Source organism: Physeter macrocephalus, chromosome 11, assembly GCF_002837175.3.
Source record: "Physeter macrocephalus isolate SW-GA chromosome 11, ASM283717v5, whole genome shotgun sequence".
In the NCBI taxonomy this organism is placed as follows: Eukaryota; Metazoa; Chordata; class Mammalia; order Artiodactyla; family Physeteridae; genus Physeter; species Physeter macrocephalus.
In genome coordinates this window covers 61,173,962-61,194,665 of record NC_041224.1, presented here as the reverse complement: position 1 = coordinate 61,194,665, position 20,704 = coordinate 61,173,962, and the positions used below count along the sequence as shown (strand labels likewise).

General features: G+C 34.2%; 1 protein-coding gene across 1 annotated transcript; it reads left to right on the top strand.

The window, feature by feature from the left end:
* Positions 1-19,359: 19,359 nt before the first annotated feature.
* On the top strand, positions 19,360-20,443 carry SPESP1 (sperm equatorial segment protein 1). The gene is made up of 2 exons (XM_055088464.1): positions 19,360-19,381; positions 19,452-20,443. The coding sequence occupies exons 1-2, from the start codon at positions 19,360-19,362 to the stop codon at positions 20,441-20,443; spliced, it is 1,014 nt and encodes a 337-aa protein (XP_054944439.1).
* The last annotated feature ends 261 nt before the right edge of the window (positions 20,444-20,704 follow it).

Genomic DNA, 20,704 nt, shown 5'->3' with positions numbered 1-20,704 from the left:
AAGTAATATTAACATAATAGTTATATATTTAAGTACTATTAACTACTATTAAAATAAATTATGTAGTTTGCCTTTTATAATTTTAAGTCACTAGATATTCATGGCTGAAGCTATAAATGCAAGAATGTGAAATATTAGTTTTAGGGCCTTTTTTTGGTATCTCATGAATAACTTGTTTTTTCCTAGTCATCTCTTTGGATAAATCAGCAAGAGTAGAGGTAATGATAGAGGATTGTTTTAAGCTAGGGTAACGAAAACTCTTAACTTGGTTCTCTAGGTTAGTGTTAAAAGAAGGCTCAATATGTGAGTCTTTTTTGTCTTTAGGAAGGCTTTTGTCCTAATGGACCACAGAAGGCAAGGGAAGTAGTAGTAAGGCAATAATTATTCAAATCTGTTGGCAATTGATGGAGTTGCAATGGAAAAATTGGAAGGAAAAGCAGATTCCTTTTATTTCAAGAACATTAGAAAGGTAAAATTCGCTTGGCTCTGGTGCTGCAAGTTCACTTTTCACTGTTTCAAGGCCCAAGGCCATGGCACCTGGGAGAGTCTTTCAAACCTGTGAATGGAATGTCATGACACACTTCATTAATGTTTTAGATAATGAGGAGCATATCTTCTAATGCAAATGTCCAGAGGGTGGCCTTTGGAGGTATAGTAGTTTCCTTAGCCTATTAATATTTTATGGGGAAAAAGTTCTGTTTCTATTCTTTTGAGCTGTCTTCTGTGTTCTTTTGATAGGATCTCATGTATTTTTTAAAGACTTCTTGTTTTCTGACACTAACCAGTTGTACCAAGTTGTAACCCCTGAATGGGGTTAGCCATCCTTTTGAGGAGACAAAGTAGAACATGGTATTAGAGACCAAAGTACCTGGGATGCATATCAGTGCTGAGTGATATTATTACTTAGGTTATTTTACTCAACAGAACTAGAAGAGATATATTTCAAGGTCATGAATTTGTTTTGGTTCTGATTAAATTTTAACATTACTCATAGGATAACTTTCTGATTTTTAACTCTTTACCTAAACTAAGTTTGTATTCCTTTTTCAAAATATAATTTAGTGAGGCTGTTTTGGTTATCTGTTGCAGCATAAAAGACCACCCCCAAATTTTATTATTTCTCATGATTCTATGGGTTGTCTGGACTCAGCTGGGCAGTTCTGCTTCATATGGTGGAGTTGAGGAAGCTCAACTTGGATGAGAACATCCAACATGGCTGCTCATATTCCAGGGTCTTTCTCTACATGACTTCTCATCTTTGAGTAGTCTAGCCCAAGTGTCTTTATACCATGGCAGCTTGCTTCCAAGCGGGAGCTTTATAAGCCCCCTGTACGCAAGCTCTTATAAAGCCTATGCAGTGTCAGATTTGCTAATGTCCTGTAACAGGCCAAGACAATCACATAGGGAGAGCCTGTATTCAGTGGGGGAAGAAAGACACTACCTAAAAACATAAATACCAAGAAGTGCAAAGCCATAAAGTTATATTTCTTCTTTTTTTTTCAGCTTCATTGAGGCATAATTGACTAATAAAATTATAATATATTTTTAAAAAATAATTTTAAATTACAAATGTGGCTTATATTACTTGCTTATATTATTTTATTGTGTTAAACTATTTTATCATATGCAATTTCTTATATAGTATAGTGTGTTGGTCTAGAGACTTCAATTTTGAGCAGATAGATGGGGGTGGGGAGAGATAGATATAGATATATTGGTTCTAAAAGATGAAAACTTCAAAACCCAAAATTTTGAAGTCTTATATATATATGCAAAAATTAATATTGTCTGTGTAAAACTGGAAAAAAAAAAAGGAAATTAACTCAGAGAGCTCCCAGTTATACAGTGAGCTCCTCAACATAGCAGGTTCTTCAAACCAACCTGCATTGGTTTGAAAGTTAAGTTCATGATGGTTCAGGATCAGAGGCTGTGGATTAGTTCTAGTTCATGTCTCCAATCCTTATGTAACTACACATTCAAGCACTTAACCAGTAGATCTAAAGTAAACAATAGCACAGCGATTATAAAGATAAGGAAACAGAACTTGAGTTACTTCAATTTTATTATTCTGTGCGACCTCATGGAGACTTCATATGTTTAACATGTAAAACAGAAAAACTTTGTTACATGTACTTTTTTGTTCATACATGAAGTTATTTACTACCTTTAAATAATATCTTTAAAATGGAAAGAACTTTTTCAAAGCGATTGCCCTAAAGCTGAACAAGTCCAGAAAATAATAATTGTTATAGAAAATAATTTTGCCCTCCAGAGGAGGGGGGTTGTTAAAAATGATTTACCTCACCTCCACGAGGTAGCCACAGTGATCTTTTTTTAAAATTCAAGTCTGATCCTTGCTTAATACCACTGGGTTCAACCCGCATTGTGCCCTGCAAGGCCACACACAGTGTGACCCCTGCCTGTCTTGCTGCCTCATCTGGGTCTCTCCTCCTCACTGTCTAAATGCTAGTCACACCAGCCTTTATTCATTTCCTCTGTGCCAAGCTCCTCTGGCCTCAGAGCCTCTCCCACCTGCCACCCTCTCCCTTTACCATGTGAATTCCCACCGTCCTTCACATCTGAGTGTAAATGTCTCTTCCTGGGGAACCCTTCTTTAACTCTCCTGTGATATTGTGATTTATGAGAAATATATATTTGGTCATTCAGATGGAAAAAATATATTTTTTATATATTTTTGGTTTTCATCCATGGTTCCTGGCTCCCAAAACCCTTTGAATTTCCTGAGCGATAAGAGCAGTGGGAGCATCTTCTGTTATAATATTTTGCGGTACGCGGGCCTCTCACTGTTGTGGCCTCTCCCATTGCGGAGCACAGGCTCCGGACGCACAGGCTCAGCGGCCATGGCTCACGGGCCTAGCCGCTCCGCGGCATGTGGGATCCTACCGGACCGGGGCACGAACCCGTGTCCCCTGCATCGGCAGGCGGACTCTCAACCACTGCGCCACCAGGGAAGGCCAAGAAATTTTTTTTTCACACCTATTACCAATTGAAGTTTTATTCAATTAGATATATTCATGCAATTAGATATTTTAATTGGTGCTTAATGGTGCCTTTTTAAGAACTTGAGACTTCCCAATATCATTTTCAAAACTTGATTAGTGTACAGTATATTTGCACAGATAACAGAGCACTAAATTTTCTTGGAGTGGTTTTTTTTTGTTTGTTTTTTGTGCGGTACGCGGGCCTCTCACTGTTGTGGCCTCTCGCGTTGCGGAGCACAGGCTCTGGACGCGCAGACTCAGCGGTCACGGCTCATGGGCCCAGCCGCTCCGCAGCATGTGGGATCTTCCCAGACCGGGGCACGAACCTGTGTCCCCTGCATCGGCAGGCGGACTCTCAACCACTGCGCCACCAGGGAAGCCCTGGAGTGGTTTTTTATGCAGTTTCTTGAGCAAATAAAATAAGCCAGTTAATTTACATGTGTTAAAACCATTATTTATAGCTTAAAATGAGTAACTAAACCTAAAAATCATATTTTTTAATTAAAAAAATTTACAATATCTTTGGTCACATAAACCATAGTTTCTTAGCTGTGATAGGGGAACCAAACCACTCCTAACTCTTTGGTAGAAGAAAAAAAATTTCTTATGAGTTCTATTTTCAGATTCATAATCTTAAATTTAACAAATTTTATATTAACTTCCTCTTTAAAGTAATAAAAGTTATGGCATAATGAAACTGGTAAATATAACTCTTGGTTTATATATGTCTTCAGTTAGCTCTGCTAACTAAAATGAAAATAACATCTATTGATAAAATTAAATTTTATAAATTCTGGTTCTTTAAAAATGATTTTTTAAAATCTTTGTGTTAATGTCTAGTAACTATAATGCAAAAGAGTTACAAAAATGAGATTTTAAATATATAATATATGTAGAATAAAGTGCACAATCAGTGTATGGCTTAATGAATTTTTATAGTTAATGCTCCTGTGTAACCAGTGCCTAAACCAAGAAACAAAATATTACCAACTAGTTTATAAGCATTATATTTTAATGTATGCAAATATATAAAATCTTGCATAGAAATTTAAATGACTGGAATTTTCTAAATTTCTTGCACATACAAAACTGGGTTTACCAGAAAGAACTTGTATAAAAAAGAAAGGTTTGTAGTACATGCATAACCTTGTATGGAAAGGTTATGCACATAACCACATGAGTCACTAGGTTAGTCAAATAAAATAAAATTCTTGACAGTGACAGATCAAACTGCTTATATTTTTCATCCATCTGATAAAGTGTACTAATAAAAAACAGCCTTCCCTTAAACTCTAGTATTGTAATGCTGCTACCAAGAAAGAATTGTCAGTTAAAACATCAACAATGTCAAGGTTTTTTCAGCTTCATTGAGGCATAATTGACTAATAAAATTATAATATATTTAAAGTGTACAATGTGATTATTTGACATTTGTATATGTTGTGAAAGAATTCCCACCATTGAGTTAATTAACACATATCACCTCACGTCTTTACATTTTTGTGTGTATCATCAACTATTGTCACCATATTATACATTAGATCCTCAGGCTTTATTTTTCTTATAACTGAAAGTTTGTACCCTTTTACCAGCCTCTCTCCCTATTGCCCCATCCCCAACCTTAACGTTACGTTTCTTTAACAAGGACATTTAATTAATATAAACATAATAACTTGTTTGTTTTACCTGCCAGCAAAAAAATTAAAATTTGAGTTAACAAATTATAGGAAAACTGCTGGAAGAATAACAAGATGCAGTGTTTCTTTTTGTGATCATTTTTTGAGTACACACCACTAATGAAGCATAGTTATTACAACTTTGATCTGAGTTGGAAGTACTTCAGCTCGGTTATTCAAGTTCATTTTAATTTGAAGGTGTTGGTGTTTTAGCTGGCAGTTCTTACATGATGACAGCTTTCAGGTATTCTTAGTTGCAACACTTAACTTCTGTAGAGTATGGGAAGTCTGTTCTTGTGAGCCCATTTCATGACATGGACGGAAAATACAAGCAATTTTTTCTCCAAAGTTAAGACATTCAGCCAGAGTCTGGCCCACCTATAAATGATTCAGTGTGTGGGTGTATGTTAAGCTTTATATACATGAGTTCTTTATTGATAAAGCCATTCTGGTTTGCACTCTTGTGGTAATAAAAATCCTAGTTATATTTGAATCTTTTAAAAGATGAGCATCCATGATTTTGGTTAAATTTTGGGTGCAATCACCAGTTGCTGTATTACAGGCCAAGGGCAAAGTAAAAACTTATGAGTTCTTAAAGCACAATGACCAGACGTATTCCATTGAACTTTAACTTTTTTTGTCATTATTTGAAAAGCTTAAAAATTGATCTTTCCTTCTTTACTGAGCTACTAGGTTTCCCCCAGTTATATGGAACATTTTGCTACTACTTTTAACTTACCAGGCATTTAATGTTATACCAATTTTTTGGTTTAAATTAACAATATTATTGGGCTTTAAGGCCTTAGTTTTTTTTTGTTTTGTTTTTTGTTTTTTGCGGTACGCGGGCCTCTCACTGTTGTGGCCTCTCCCATTGCGGAGCACAGGCTCCGGACGCACAGGCTCAGCGGCCATGGTAATAACAATATAAAGTTTCCAAAATTCTAATGCTTCTTAAGCCAGTTTCCCATCTCTCTTTTCCCCATTGTTCATATCCTCAGAATTGCAGTCCACACCATTGACTTGACTGCCTCACCTCCCACTCACTTGCCAACCCTTTGCAATCTGACTTTTCCCCCTTCCTTCCATGACCCTTCTGAAATCAACATTTTTTTACAGAGTTCCAGTGGTTTCCTGCTCCCTAAGGCTCATCCTAATTTATTTCTCCAAAACATTTGCAAGCTGATTACCCCTTCTTTTTTTCACAATTTTCCCAACTTCTTTATTTTGAAAACTTTCAAGCCTATAAAAAGTTGAAAGAATACTACAATGAGCCATATACCCTTCACTTAGCTTCACCGGTTAACATTTCACCACATTTCCTCCATTCTCCAGCCCTCACCCTCCCTCTCTCTCCTCCCCTTTCTCCCTCTCCCTGCTCCCTTCTCTCTCCCCAGACTTCATGACACTCTAAATACTTCAGCATACATTTCCTAAATTTCAGATACCATTACACTTGAACACTAAGTTTTTCAGCATACATCTTCTAAGAATAAGATTGTCCTCCTACAAGAATCTTCTTGATACCCTTGGCTCTCCCTGCCTTCCCTTGGTTCTCCTTCAACCTCTGACCACACCTGTGTAGATGTGCAAGGCAGAGGGCAGGAGAGCATGAAGACTCTAGTCCTGGTTTGGCCACAAACTAGCTCTGTTCTTTGAAAGAAAAGATTTCCTTAATTAAGTAATATATGCTCATTATAGAAAACAGGGAAAGTACAAAGTTTAAAGAACATTGAAGTATCTAAAACTACAATTTTTTTAGTATTTCCTAATTTATAAGATATTTTACAGAATGGAGCAGGTAGAAACGATAGAGTATTCTATTCTGTTTTTTAAATTTAACATTGAAAATAAGCTTCAAAAATTTTTCATAAAACCTTTTTATTGTCTGCATATTATTCTACTGTATATAGTCTTGAAGGAAAAGATAACATGTGCATTTTTTGTATGACCAAAGGGTTTAAACAAGCAATTCATAAAGGAATGTAAACAGCCAAAAGTCCATGAAAAAAGTGTTCAACTTAACTAATAATCAAAAATAGTTTTAAATTAAAATAAGACACCATTTTCACCTACCAAACTAGAAAAGATATTTTAAGAAAAATAATAACCAGGGTTGGAAAAAGAAAGGGAGAACAGATACTCCACAAACACTGTTGATTAGAGTACAAATTAGTATATTTTTTTGATAAAATCTAGCAGTGTATAATTCTAAAGCTAAAAATATACATACACTTTAACCAGCAAATACACTTATGGGAATTTATTTTAACAAGATAGTTGGGCAATTGCACCACAATGTATGCACAGAGATGCTCATAGTAGGGGGATTTATTAGACATTGTTTCCCATTTAGAAAATAATACGGAATTAACAGTAAATTATGGTACAGCCTTACAACAGAATACTAAGCAGCCATTAAATATATCATTGTATCTACTATTAATAGAATTCTGAGGAAATAACAAGATTATGTGAAAACTTTGATATTCTATGTTAGACATTTTTATATTCTTTGAGATTTTTGTCCAATGAACATACATTACTTCTATAATTAATAGCAAAGAAATATTTTTAAATGTATAAATATATCGATTAGCAGGAAATATATTAACAATAAATTGATAATCAAATAAAGTGATTTATAGAAAAAAAATCAACAATCTCAAATTAAAATGAAAGAATTAGAATAGTGGATACATCAGATAACTGTATATTTAACAACAAAACAATGTAAAAAATTACAGGTAACCCCAAACAAGATAATTTGACTGTTCATTAATTGGAGTAGAATGTAGTCAAATTATACAAAGGCAATTGTAATATTTAACCTTGTTATTGTGTAAATACTTTTATGCTAAGTTTTAACATTAATAAGTTGTTATTGACAGAACCAATAATTATACCAGTTTTAATAAAGATTTTCAGATAAAGTAATAGTTGTATGGTTTATCATGTTACAAAAAGGAATGCAGTTATAATTTAGATAAGGGGTTTAAAATTGAAGTAGGTATGCCTTAATGTTAAAATTCACTTGGAAAAGAACAGTAAAAATTAATGTCTTTACATATATATTTTCTAGTTCTGTTGACTAAAATGGCCTAAGAACAATGTCAGTCCATAAAGGCAATCTTGAAATGCATCTCTGTCCCACAGACTTTTGTCTCTAATATTGTGTTCCACTAAAAGAAACCAGAACTTCTTGAAAGGATATCTGATTTTCTTAGGCAGATTATACTTAGGCAGGTAAAGTACAGATTGGAGGGGTAAGGGTAGAAGTGGGGTAGGAGATGGGAGGGAGGCAGGCAGCAGTAACTGCCAGATAGCAAGCAAGTATGTTTTGAAAATTCAGAGGCTCCCTCAAAAGGACACAAGAGGCAGCTTACAGTGGCTCCAACTGGCTAAATTGTGACCATTTGAACATAAAAAAAGAAAAGATAATATTATAAGTTAAGACTGTAAAAAGCCTATGAGTCATAATGAAACTCAAAAATATAAGAACTATTTTTCAAATAATGAATACTTTACTCAGGTGAATTTTATTCTAATATTTAAAGATATTATTTACATTTAATTTTATTTATGTTCCTAAGGTAAGCAAATGTGTTTCCATACACAAAAACGAATACAAATCAATGCTTACAAAAAGACCATACTTTCTTCCTGTAGAGTATTTATAGACAGGCTCATGATTCTTTTGCTGCTATCCCAGAGGCTCCCCTGCCAACAGGATTCACATATTAGAAGATAAGCTACCATATTGTCTCAGAAGTCAATGAAATGTGTCAAGATGGTCCATTCACACTAAGAAGCCCTCCCAACTGATCCTGATGGCTATACCACAACAGGATAAAGAGAACTTGATGCTCCAAAGCCAAGTGAATTTAACCTTTTAAATGTGCTTAATATATATATAGAATTATACTTTTTCCTTAAATTTATTTGCTTATTGGTAGGTTTACCAATTGTTGCTGGTTGCTACCTTAAATTCTCTTCTTGCCGTATGTGGTTCTTGAAAAGAATGGAGTGGATAAAAACGTTTCCAAAGACAATGTTAGAAGCCAAGGACTTACACACCAGGTCTTCTGCTTTCCTGGTCCAAAATAATCTTACTTTGTAAATTCCATTTTCAACATTTAGTCTTAGGACGTAAAATGAAAAATAATTTATTTGTGTTGCTTACTCTTCAGATGAAAAATAATGTTCCAGATTCTTGGATTTGTGGCTTCAAGGCCAAGAAAATTTAATGACTTAAAAATGTATGAGGCATATCTTAATAAAAAAACTTTTAAACACTGATCAAGTATAGTAGTATGTATAGTATGATTGTAGCTATGTAAATATACATAACTTGAAGGATGTTAAAAAATGTATATAGCATGGCAATACTCCTCAAATTGATCTACACATTCAACACAGTCCCTATCAAAATCCTAGCCTGCTTTTTTTGTAGAAATTAACAGACTGATACTAAAATTCATATGGAATTGCAAGAGACCCAGATACCCATAACAGTCCTGAAAAAGAACCAAGTTCAAGGAGATCTTGAAATTTAATATTACAGCTGCAGTAGTCAATACCGTGTAGTACTGGCATAAGATTAGACATATACATATAGGAGTTTGGGATTAACATATACACACTACTATATATAAGAATAGATAATCGACAAGGACCTACTGTATAGCACAGGGAACTCTACTCAATATTCTGTAATGACTTATATGGGAAAAGAATCTGAAAAAGAATAGAGGTGTATATATACATATAACTGAATCACTTTGCTGTATACCGGAAACTAACACAGTATTGTAAATCAAGTATACTCCAATATAAAATAAAAATTAAATTTAAAAAGAAAGAAGAGAATAGAAAATACAAAAGTGTGCCACACATTAAAAAAAAAAAGAATAGACATATATATTAATGGAATTGAATTGAGAATCCAGAAAGGAACTCTTACACTTATGGTCAATTGATTTTCAACAAGGATGCCAAGACAATTCAGTGGGGAAAAGAATAGTTTTTTCAGCAAATGGTGCTCGGACACCAGGAAAAGAAAATGAAGTTAGACCCTTACCTCAAACCGTATACAAAAATTAACTCAAGCTGGATCATAGATCTAATGTAAGAGCTAAAACTATAAAACTCTTAGATGAAAATGTAGGTGTAGATCTTTGTGTCCTTGGATTTGGCAGTGGTTTCTTAGATATGACACCAGAAGCATAAGCAATAAAAGAAAAAAAAGATAAATTGAACTATATCAAAATTTAAAACTTCTGTGCTACAAATGATAACTTTAAGAAAGTAAAAAGACAACTCACAGAGTAGGAGAAAATATTTTCAGATCATATAAATGATAAGGGACTGGTCTCCAGAATATATAAGGAATTCTTACGACTCAATAATAATAAAGCAACTCAATTAAAAGCTGGGGAAACTATCAGAATAGACATTTCTCTAAAACAGATATACAAATGGTCAACAGGCACATGGAAAGATGCTTAATATCATTAGCTGTTAGAGAAATACGAGTCAAAACCACAATGAGATAGGACTTCACACCCACAGAGATGGCCATATCAAAAGGACAGAAAATAACAAATATTGGAATCATATGGAAAATTAGAACCCTCATATACTGCTGGTGAGAATGCAACTGCTTTGGTAGTTCTTGAAAGGATTAAACATAGTGTCAGTTCCACTCCTAGGCATGTACTCAAGAGAAATGAAAATGTATTAATACATCCACACAAAAATTTGTACATGAATGTTCATAGCAATATTACTTATAATCACTAAAAAGTAGAAATGACCCAAATGTCCATCAACTGATGAATGAATAAACAAAATGCATTACATCCGTACAATGGTCTATTATTTGACCATAAAAATGAATGACATACTGATATATGCTACAACATGGATGACCTTGAAAATATTATGCTAAGTGAAAAAAGCTAGTCACAGAAGAACACATATTATATGATTTCATTTATATGAAATGTCTTGAATAGGCATTTCATAGAGAGATAGAAAGTAGATTAGTGGTTGCCTAGGGCTGAGGGGTAGGGGTGGGCTTCTTTCTGGGGTGATGTTTTAAATTTAGATTGTGGTAATGGTTCCACAACTGTGGCTATACTAAAAACCGTTAAATTGTATACTTTAAAATATGTAATAGATAAACCATGAAGATATTTTAACATTGCCTAAGATTATAATTTTCTTAAAGTTATGTTAATGTGATGTTATTTTAGAGATTGATAAAATCCAATAAAAGAAACTTAATAGAACATAAACAAATTTAGTTAAATATATGTGATCTCAACTTATATTATGCCCTTTAGTAAGAACCAGTTAGAAGTTCGGAGCTGAAATTTTTCAACAGCTGAAAATTGGAGCTGTTTAACGACAATGTTTATGATGTTGTTATAGATAAACTTCAGATTTAGAAATTCAGAAAAATATGGTTAAAGCAGTATCTTTTATTGTTAAAAAACTGCCTGCTTTGCCTAAAATAAGAACTTTTTTTACTTGTCCAGATTTTCTTCCTAATTATTTTTGGACTATTAGCCAAAAGCAAACAAACAAAAAGCAAACTTAAACCAAACCAAAACAAAGAAACAATAAAAAAGTCTTTAGACCAGCAGATTTATCTTAAACATAACATGGAGTTTAGCTTTCCTCTACAGCATTCTTCTTTAGAAATTTTTTTGCGTGTGATTATTTCCTTAAGGTAAATTATGGGAAGTACAATTAATTTACATACTTGCCAGCATTTGGTTCATTCATTTAATCATTCATTTAACAGATGCCTTTTGACTGTCTACTATGGTGCTAGGCACTGGTTAGAACAGAAAACAAAGCAGACATGGTCACAGCTCTCAAAGAGCTTATAATATGTAGCAGTTAGCAAACATTAAATATGTACATAGTCAAAATTATCCCAAGTTTTATAAAGAAAAGACCAGCATGCTAGAGAGAGACTAATGAAAGATCTGGGGATCAGAAAGTAAAGAAGTTACTTGTTTTACTAAAGAAGTAACATACGCACATGACAATCCTAGGTTTTATTGTTTAAAATTTTTTTTTGCTTAATTGGTAAAAGAAAAATTGTTTTTAACTTGCATTTGTTTATTTAGCAAGTTTTCATGCTAATTGACTTTTATGTTATTCCTTAACCCTCTTCTTCCTCCTTTAATTGACTATTCCATGAGGAGGAAGTGTGTATTTTGAATGTATTGTTTGTTGATTGAAGTTTTATATTTCATTACTCATTTTAAATCATGATTTTATTATTTTCCTCAGAGTAAACTCAAAATTAATTAATTTGCTTTATACCTCTGTGTGAAGTGAATATATTCCTTTGTAAGTCATTGACTGTCAGTTCCTACCCATGCTTTGTGTTAAGAAAACGTTAGGGACTTCCCTGGTAGTCCACTGGTTAAGACTGTGCTTTCACTGCAGGGGGTGCAGGTTTGATCCCTGGTCAGGGAAGTAAGATCCCACAGCGTGGTATGGGAAGGAGAGAGAGAGAGAGAGAGAGAGAGAGAGAGGGGGGAAAGAAGGAAAGAGAGAAAGAAAGAAAATATGTTAAATTTGGATCCGTTATTTTTAATATTGCCAATACATCTTAATACATGAAAGGGATATATTTTGGTCCAGTTGACAGTAGAGCAAAATTTTGTATATTTTACTTATTTATTTATGATATTTTAGTATTCACGTGTATTTAAAAATAGAGCTGTATTCCTTCAGAACAATTTTATTATCATACTTTTACTATTTTGCCAGCATCCTAGTGTCATCTTTTTATGACAACATTGTGTAGTTGTTATGTGTACCTGCTTGAAGTAAGGCAGACTGTGTTTGAATCCCTTATTACCACTTATAAATTAAATATAATATCAGGTAAATTACTTATCCTTTCTAGGTGTCCTCCTTTTCCTCTTTATAAAAACACTTCACGGGACTTCTCTGGTGGCACAGTGGTTAAGAATCTGCCTGCCAATGCAGGGGACATGGGTTCGAGCCCGGGTCTGGGAAGATCCCACATGCCGTGGAGCACCTAAGCCCGTGTGCCACAACTACTGAGCCAGCGCTCTAGAGCCCGCGAGCCACAACTACTGAAGCACGTGAGCCACAACTACTGAAGCCTGCGCGGCTAGAGCCCGTGTTCTGCAACAAGAGAAGCCACTGCAATGAGAAGCCCGTGCACTGCAACGAAGAGTAGCCCCCACTCGCTGCAACTAGAGAAAGCCCGCTCGCAGCAACAAAGACCCAACACAGCCATAAATAAATAAATAAATAAATAAATTTTAAAAAACATTTCACATCCAAAGCCTTTAGTGTAGTGCCTGGCACATAGTAATCACTCAGTCAGTCAGAGCTGTTATGGTCTTTTCAATCACTGTTTTCCAATTTCCCCTTCAGATTTCGTGCTACTTTTGTTCCTACCGTTTTACTATTTTGTTTACTTTTCTGTTATTTCTGTCATGTGACTAAATTCTCCCTGTACTATTTCAAGAAGAAAAGTGCAGACAGTCCCAAGCTCAGCTATTGATATAATCTACATATTTGTGATTCCTGTTAAACCTCAAGCCTGCATTAGCAGGTAGCCATCCTGCTTAGTTGAGGCACTTTCCAGGCAGCATTATGGCTTCTCAGGGTGGAAGAGATTCTTACTTTAGCCACATTCTAAGACATTGCAGTGTTTGGTTGGATCACTAACTGGTGAACATAGAGGGAATATTATAAAGTACACCAGTGTAGACTGCAAATATCCAAAGTATAATAACCAGACTTCTAGCAGAGTAGTCTGGTCTTTGTAAGAATTTGAATTTTGTTCATCTTTCTAGCACCTCCTGAAGAATGGGGAAAAGCAGATTTTCACAGTGGCCAGGGCCATTTGTAGGGATATTTGAGCCTTGATTATCTTTTACTACCTTGCTTTGTGAACATTTAAAAAAATTTTTATTTTATATTGGAGTATAGTTGATTTACAGTGTTGTGTTAGTTTCAGGTATACAGCAAAGTGATTCAGTTATACATATACATATATCTATCCTTTTTCAGATGCTTTGTGAACAATTTTATAATGATCAAATTGACTGGCAAGAGCAGTCAATATGAAATATGTAGATGTTTTTGGAGGAAAAAAGCAGGAGGTGGGAAGTGTGTGCGGAGAGGATGGATTTAACAATAGAACAGTGTATAGACAAAGAGTACATGAAGAGGGGAGGAAAAGCAAGATAGAAGGTAGGGTCCTCTATTTTTAGGCATCCATGAACAGGATTTTTAGTGTTGCCTGAGTTTCAATATAAAGGGATTATGAGTACTTCAGTTCTTTTAGGAATCAGCTAGCAATAAGTATCACCTATTTCTGTCCTTTGGCAATCTAATTTGCCTAATAGTAACCTGGGTATCCTATTTACTACTTTGAGAAGAGACAAGTTAATTAAAAATTGAATGTTTAGCAGACTGTAATCTAATAGCAATGTCTTTTAAGAAGCATTTAAACCACTGTTGGTTGCAGACTTTAGATTTGCTTATGAATAGTTGCCCAGAATTGAAATTTTTCCAAAACAGGTTTTTAAAAACATTTTATCATAGAGAAGTTTAAATATATACACAAGTAGAAAGAATGGTAGAATCTTCATATATCTATAACCAGTTTCAACTATTATTAACCTATAATTAATCTTGTTTCATTGATATTTCCACCCACATTCCTTTCCAGCTTACCTCCTTGATCCCTCTCCCCAACGCTTGGTCCCTCTCCCCAACTCCTAAGACTTGGATTATTTAGAAGCAAATTCCAGACATCACATAATTTTATCAGTAAATATTTCAATATAAAGCACTAAAATACAAGTACCTTAAAAAACTACAACAATGTGAATTTCACACCTAAAAAGGTAATAATTTCTTAATATTATCAAATATCTGGTCAGTGTTCAAACTTTCCTGATTCTCTCTTTTCCAGTTTAATTGAATTCAGATTCAAATAAGATTCATGCATGTAATTCATTGATATGTCTGTTAATTCTCTTTTAATCTGTAGTTCCTCCTTCATCTCTATTTTTCCCCTTGCAGTTGTTGAGGAAATTGGATCATATGTTCTATAGTTTCCTGTAGTCTAGATTTTGCTGAGTATATGCCCGTGGTGTACTTTATATTTTCTTTTGTTGTCTCTTGTACTTTCCATACGTTGTTAGTTAGATCTAGAGAAACTTGTTAGACTCAGGTTTGACCTTTTTTGCAAGACCACTTCATAGGTGGTACTGTGTCCTTTTATCAGGAAGCATATGTCTGATTGTGTCTTTTGTGATACAAATAATCATTGATACATTGCAAAACAATTATATTCTAATTATAAATGGCTTCTTCATTTATTAGCTGGAATAATTCATAAATTGAAACCTTCCCTCACCTTTAGCTGTATTTCAATATGCAATTGCATCTATTTCTGTATTTTCTGTTCCATTCATCTGTCTATTCATGTACAATGCTATACTATTTTTATAATAGAGGCTTTGTAATATATTTTAATATATAATAGGGTAGCCTCTTGTTTTTCTGGCTATTCTTACTCTTTGTTCAAATGAACTTTATAATCTATTTTTATAACTTCATTAATATTATTAACATATTAATGATATTTTACTAGGAGCATATTAAGTGTAAAATTAACAGAGAATCTGACATTTGAGCATCTTTATTTTGAATCTTCTTGTCTTAGAACATGGTACGTTTATGTGTTAAAGTTTATATTATGTCTTTCAGAAGATTTTATTATATTCCTGTATCAGTTTTCTGTGACTGCTATAACAAATTACCACAAACTTGGTGTCTCAAAACAACAGAAATTTATTCTCTCACAGTTCTAGAGGATAGAAGTCTAAAATCAGCATTACTGAGCCAATAATAAGGTGTAGGGCAGAGTTTTGGTCCCTCTGCAAGCTCTAGGAGAAAATATTTTCCTTGTCTCTCATTCTTTACCTTATGGCCGCTTCACTCTAATCTCTGCCTCCTCTTCTGTGTTACTTCCTCCTCTTCTGTGTGTGTTTCAAATATCTCTCTGTCTCTCTCTTATAAAAACACTGGATTTAGATCCCTCCCAGATAATCCAGGTTAATCTCCTTTGTCAAGATCCCTAACTTAATCACATCTGCACGGACCCTTTTTTCTTTTCTTTTAAAAAATTTTTGTTCATCTACCTCTCTGTCCCCCCCCCACCACCAGTTTTATTGAGTTATAATTGACATACAGCACTGTATAAGTTTAAGGTATACAGAATAGTGATTTGACTTACATACATCATGAAATGATTACCACAGTAAGTTTAGTGAACATCTGTCATCTCATATAGATACCAAATTAAAGAAATAGAGAAAAAAAATTTTCCTTGTGATGAGAACTCTTAGGATTTACTCTCTTAACAACTTTCATATATAATGTACGTCAGCGTTATATTTAGCGTATTGTACATTACGTCCCTAGTCCTTATCTTATAACTGGAAATTTGTACCTTTTGACTGCCTTCATCCAATTCCCCCTCCCCACCACCCCCACCTCTGGTAACCATAGATCTAATCTCTTTTTTCTGTGAGTTTGTTTGTTTGTTTTTGAAGTATAATTGACCTACAGCACTGTGTTAGTTCCTGTTACACAGTACAGTGATTGGATATTTCTGTACATTTCAAAATGATCACCACCATGAGTCTAGTTACCATCTGTCACCATACAAAGATATTACATAATTACAACTATATTCTCCATACTGTATATTTCATACCTGTGACTCGTTTATTTGTAAGGTAACATTTACAGGTTCCAGGGATTAGGACCTGATCTCTGGATGTCTATATTCAGCCTAGTATAATTCCTCATATAAATTTTGGACATGTCTTTTTAAATGTATGATTTGATATTTTCTTTCATTTTTTGTTATCATAATAGCATCTTCTTTCTCATTTTATCTTCTAACTGGTTTATATTTGTATATTGATTTTTGTATGTTGACTTTATAACTTGCTACTTTACTAAATTCTCTTACTCCATGTAGTAGCTTTTCAATGGATTCTTTTGCGTTGTCTCGATGTATAATTATATCATCTGCATATAAAGATAGTTTTATCTTTTTCTTCCCAATTCTCATGCTTCCAGTTATCTTGTCTAATTACATTGGCTGATACCTCCAACATGATGTTAAATAGTAATGGAGATAATAGTATTCTGATCTTGTTCCTTATCTTTAGCAGGAGAGCTTCTAGTGTTTTTTTACTAAATAGAATCCAAAGCCTATTTCTTTTTAGGGATTTAAATTTATATTTTAAAATGAGAAATGTAACCAGTTTTGCCTTCATAGAGGATAATATTATATAGTGCTCTGTAGCTTTTCAAGTGTTTTCAAATAACTAATTTATTTAGTCCTGTGAGATAAAAGGGCAGATATAGTATCTTAATTTCATAGTTAAGTAAATGTTCAGAGAAATTAGGTAGTTACCTAAGGTCATGATGCGAGAAACTGGTAGAACCAGGACCAGAATGAAAGGGGTTTTTTGACTGCACTAGGCTACAAATTCATTTTACTAATATTTTCCTTCAGGAAAACTCTAGATTCAGGACAATGCATTTTATAAATATAAGAAGACATAAATAAGTTATTTTCCTTTTTAAAATGTGACTTTTAATGGATTACTATGTTAAGTGATTGCGTGTGTGTGCTTAGAGAGTAAAACATTATAGATAAGTCTAATGACCCCTTTAATAACCAACTTCAGTCCCATTCCCTCTCCTCTGGGGCAAATGCCCACATGAATTTGGTATGTCATGCTTCTAATCCATTAAAAAAGTTCTCGGGCTTCCCTGGTGGCGCAGTGGTTGAGAGTCCGCCTGCCGATGCAGGGGACACGGGTTCGTGCCCCGGTCTGGGAAGATCCCACATGCCGTGGAGCGGCTAGGCGCGTGAGCCATGGCCACTGAGCCTGCGCGTCCGGAGCCTGTGCTCCGCAACGGGAGAGGCCACAACAGTGAGAGGCCCGTGTACCGCAAAAAAAAAAAAGTTATCAGTTCACAGACAAATGTATGATGCTATGTCACTGATTCATAAAAATTATAAGGATAATTTACAAATCTACCTTATGTTCTATATCTTTCTTTTTTTCACCCATCATCATCAAATGGATCTCGGGGTATGCAAGACTTTTCTGAACATGACATAAAACGCAGAGTCTCCTTTTAGAATATAGCTCTCTAGTAGACAAGTCTAGTGTCTTTCCACTATCACATTGACTCACTAAACTGTTCTGGTTAAGATTTTTAAAATTTAGAAATATAATTTCACTTTTGATTAAAATTCCATCTGGTCTTTCTAAGTTGTAACAGATGAGTTAAGGAAGAGAGGAGGTAAATCGTTTTTGGACTATTTTGTGCTTGCCAAAGAGCTGAATAAAAGTGCCTCCTGAGCAGAAAGTTTGTTATTTCATTTTGCCTGCAGAGGGAGGATTCAGATAGAAGTTATTCATTAGTGTTTGGGAAAAAGTGACTTACTTCCTTGAATTAAATCAGTTTGTATCCTTGAAAGTGGCGAAATCAATTCAAAATTACATGTAACACAAAATTCTAGCACTTAAAAACTTCTGACTCTGGAGTTGGGGAGTTGAGCAGAATTTCAGAATATATTATTCAATAATCTTTTCCGTTTTCCACATTGGAAATGAGAGGCTTCACCACTCAGATACTGCAAAATACCAGTATAAATAGAACTGCCATTTTGTTGTAAGAGTAAAATGTTGATGATTTAAACCAGGAATCAGTAAACTTTTTCTGTAAAGGGCCAGATAGTATTTTCAGCTTCGTAGGCCATATCGTCTCTGTTCCAACTATTCAACTCTACTGCTGCAGCCAAAAGCAGCCATACACAATATATAAACAGAGGGGCAAGACTGACTGAGTTCCAAAAAAACTTTATTTATGAAAATATTTGGGTGGATGTGACCCACAGGCTGTAGTTAGATTTTTGCTGGGTTGAAGGCAGTGGTATACCGGTAAATGTTTAACAACTGGCTTTTCCGAGAGGTGGGTACACCCTGACTTATAGCGTTTGCCCATTTACATGAGGCAGATACTCTCATCATGGTTGATTTCAAACTACCTACTTGACATCACTCATCAGGGAGGTGAAAGAGATAAACAGTGGCATACCATTATATAGCATTTATAACATACTAGATGTAAATAACCTGGAGCATAAATAATAGTAAAATGAAATAAAATAAAAGTGATAAGTTTTGAATATTACCTTGTTTTGAATACATTTACTTAATTGTAAATTCAGATAATTTAATTTTTAATAATGTCTGTGTTTACCATCTGGCTCAAAAAATTCCTAAAAATTTAATAACTGGCTCTGGTGAGCCACTGTAAGCCTACTACGACACACCACTGTGTTAGAGAACATAACCAAGAATTTTGTTTTAATAAGTTGCCTACTGAATCATAAGTTATATGGGAGAGTAAAAACAAAGAGATATAGAGAATTGTGTTAATATGTAACTTTTGCACTAATTTTGCTCATCTGTTTTAATAAGAATCTGAAAAAATAATTTTGTTCCTTTAAATGAGAGTTGACTGTGTCAAAGGTGCTTTATTTCTTGTTTTTTTATCTCCACTTTTAAGTGATGGCATATGAAGTAAATTTAGGTGAGTAGATTCTGTCAATATGTCATACATAATAATAAATGTTACTTATTGTTTGGTTTTTTCCCTTAAGGAAAAACTGTGACGCCTGACGAAGAACAAAACTTGAATCATTATGTACAAGTTTTACAAAACCTCGTACTAAGTGTTCCCACTAAGGAGCCAGGTCATCAGAAAAAATCAAAGTCTCCAAATAATGCTGATTCTGTAGGCTCGAGGGTATCAAAATTTAAGGAGGTAAAGTTTACACATGATGAAGCTCCAGCTAAGAATGATGTTTTAATCAATCCTGTCAGTGAAGAAACTACAACTTTCCCTACTAGAGGCTTCACACTGGAAATAGAGAAGAAAAAGCATACTAAAAGTACAGCTTTCTGGTCAATTAAACCAAATAACATTTCTGTTGTTTTACATGCAAAAGAACCTTATATTGAGAAAGAAGAGCCAGAGCCAGAGCCAACTGTAAGTCAAACTGAGGCACCTAAGCAATTGCCAAGTCAAGGTGTCACCTCTTTAAGTAGGAACACTGACTTGGATACTGCCACAGAAGAAGATGTTCCTCAGCTCTCAGGCGACTATGAAATGGAAAATCCTGAACCACATAATTCGTATAATGAAGACATTTTGAAAAAAATTGCAGATGTTGGTTCACAGGCACAACAGGTACCTCTTCCTGAGAGTTTCAAGCCAGAATATAGAGCAGACATTCGAGCCTCTAAAGAACACCTAAAACGAAGCCTTGCTCTAGCAGCAGCAGCAGAACGTAAATTAGAAAAAATGTATAAATCCCAGATGTTACCACTAGGACAAAGCAGTGATGGCGTTGATGACATTGAAACTGTTATTAACATGCTGTATAATTCTAGATCTAAATTACCTGAATATTTAGATATTAAATATGTTCCACCAGAGATGAGAGGAAAAGTTACTGCAGTATTCAATATATTAAAAAAAATTTTATGTGTAAGTCAAGGAGAAACTCAAAACCTCATTAGGAAGTTATTAAACAATAATATAAGACTTTTAAAACTACTTGATATTCATGACAAAGTTGATCTAAGCTAACTGTGCATTCATTCACAGGGGAAATAAGCATATTAGTGATTCAAAAGTTGTATAAAAATATTTTCTATTGTAGTTCAGTGTGCTAACATCTTTATATGTCATGTATTATGAAAAGTTTTCATATAGACTAAAACCTAACAATTTAAAATAAAATTTTGGTTCAGGAGTTTGTAGTTTTTTCTCATTAATTTAAAAGTTATAAAGATCTAATCCATAAAATGTTTAAGCTTTGATTTTACTTGAATAGGTTAGTAAATTCAT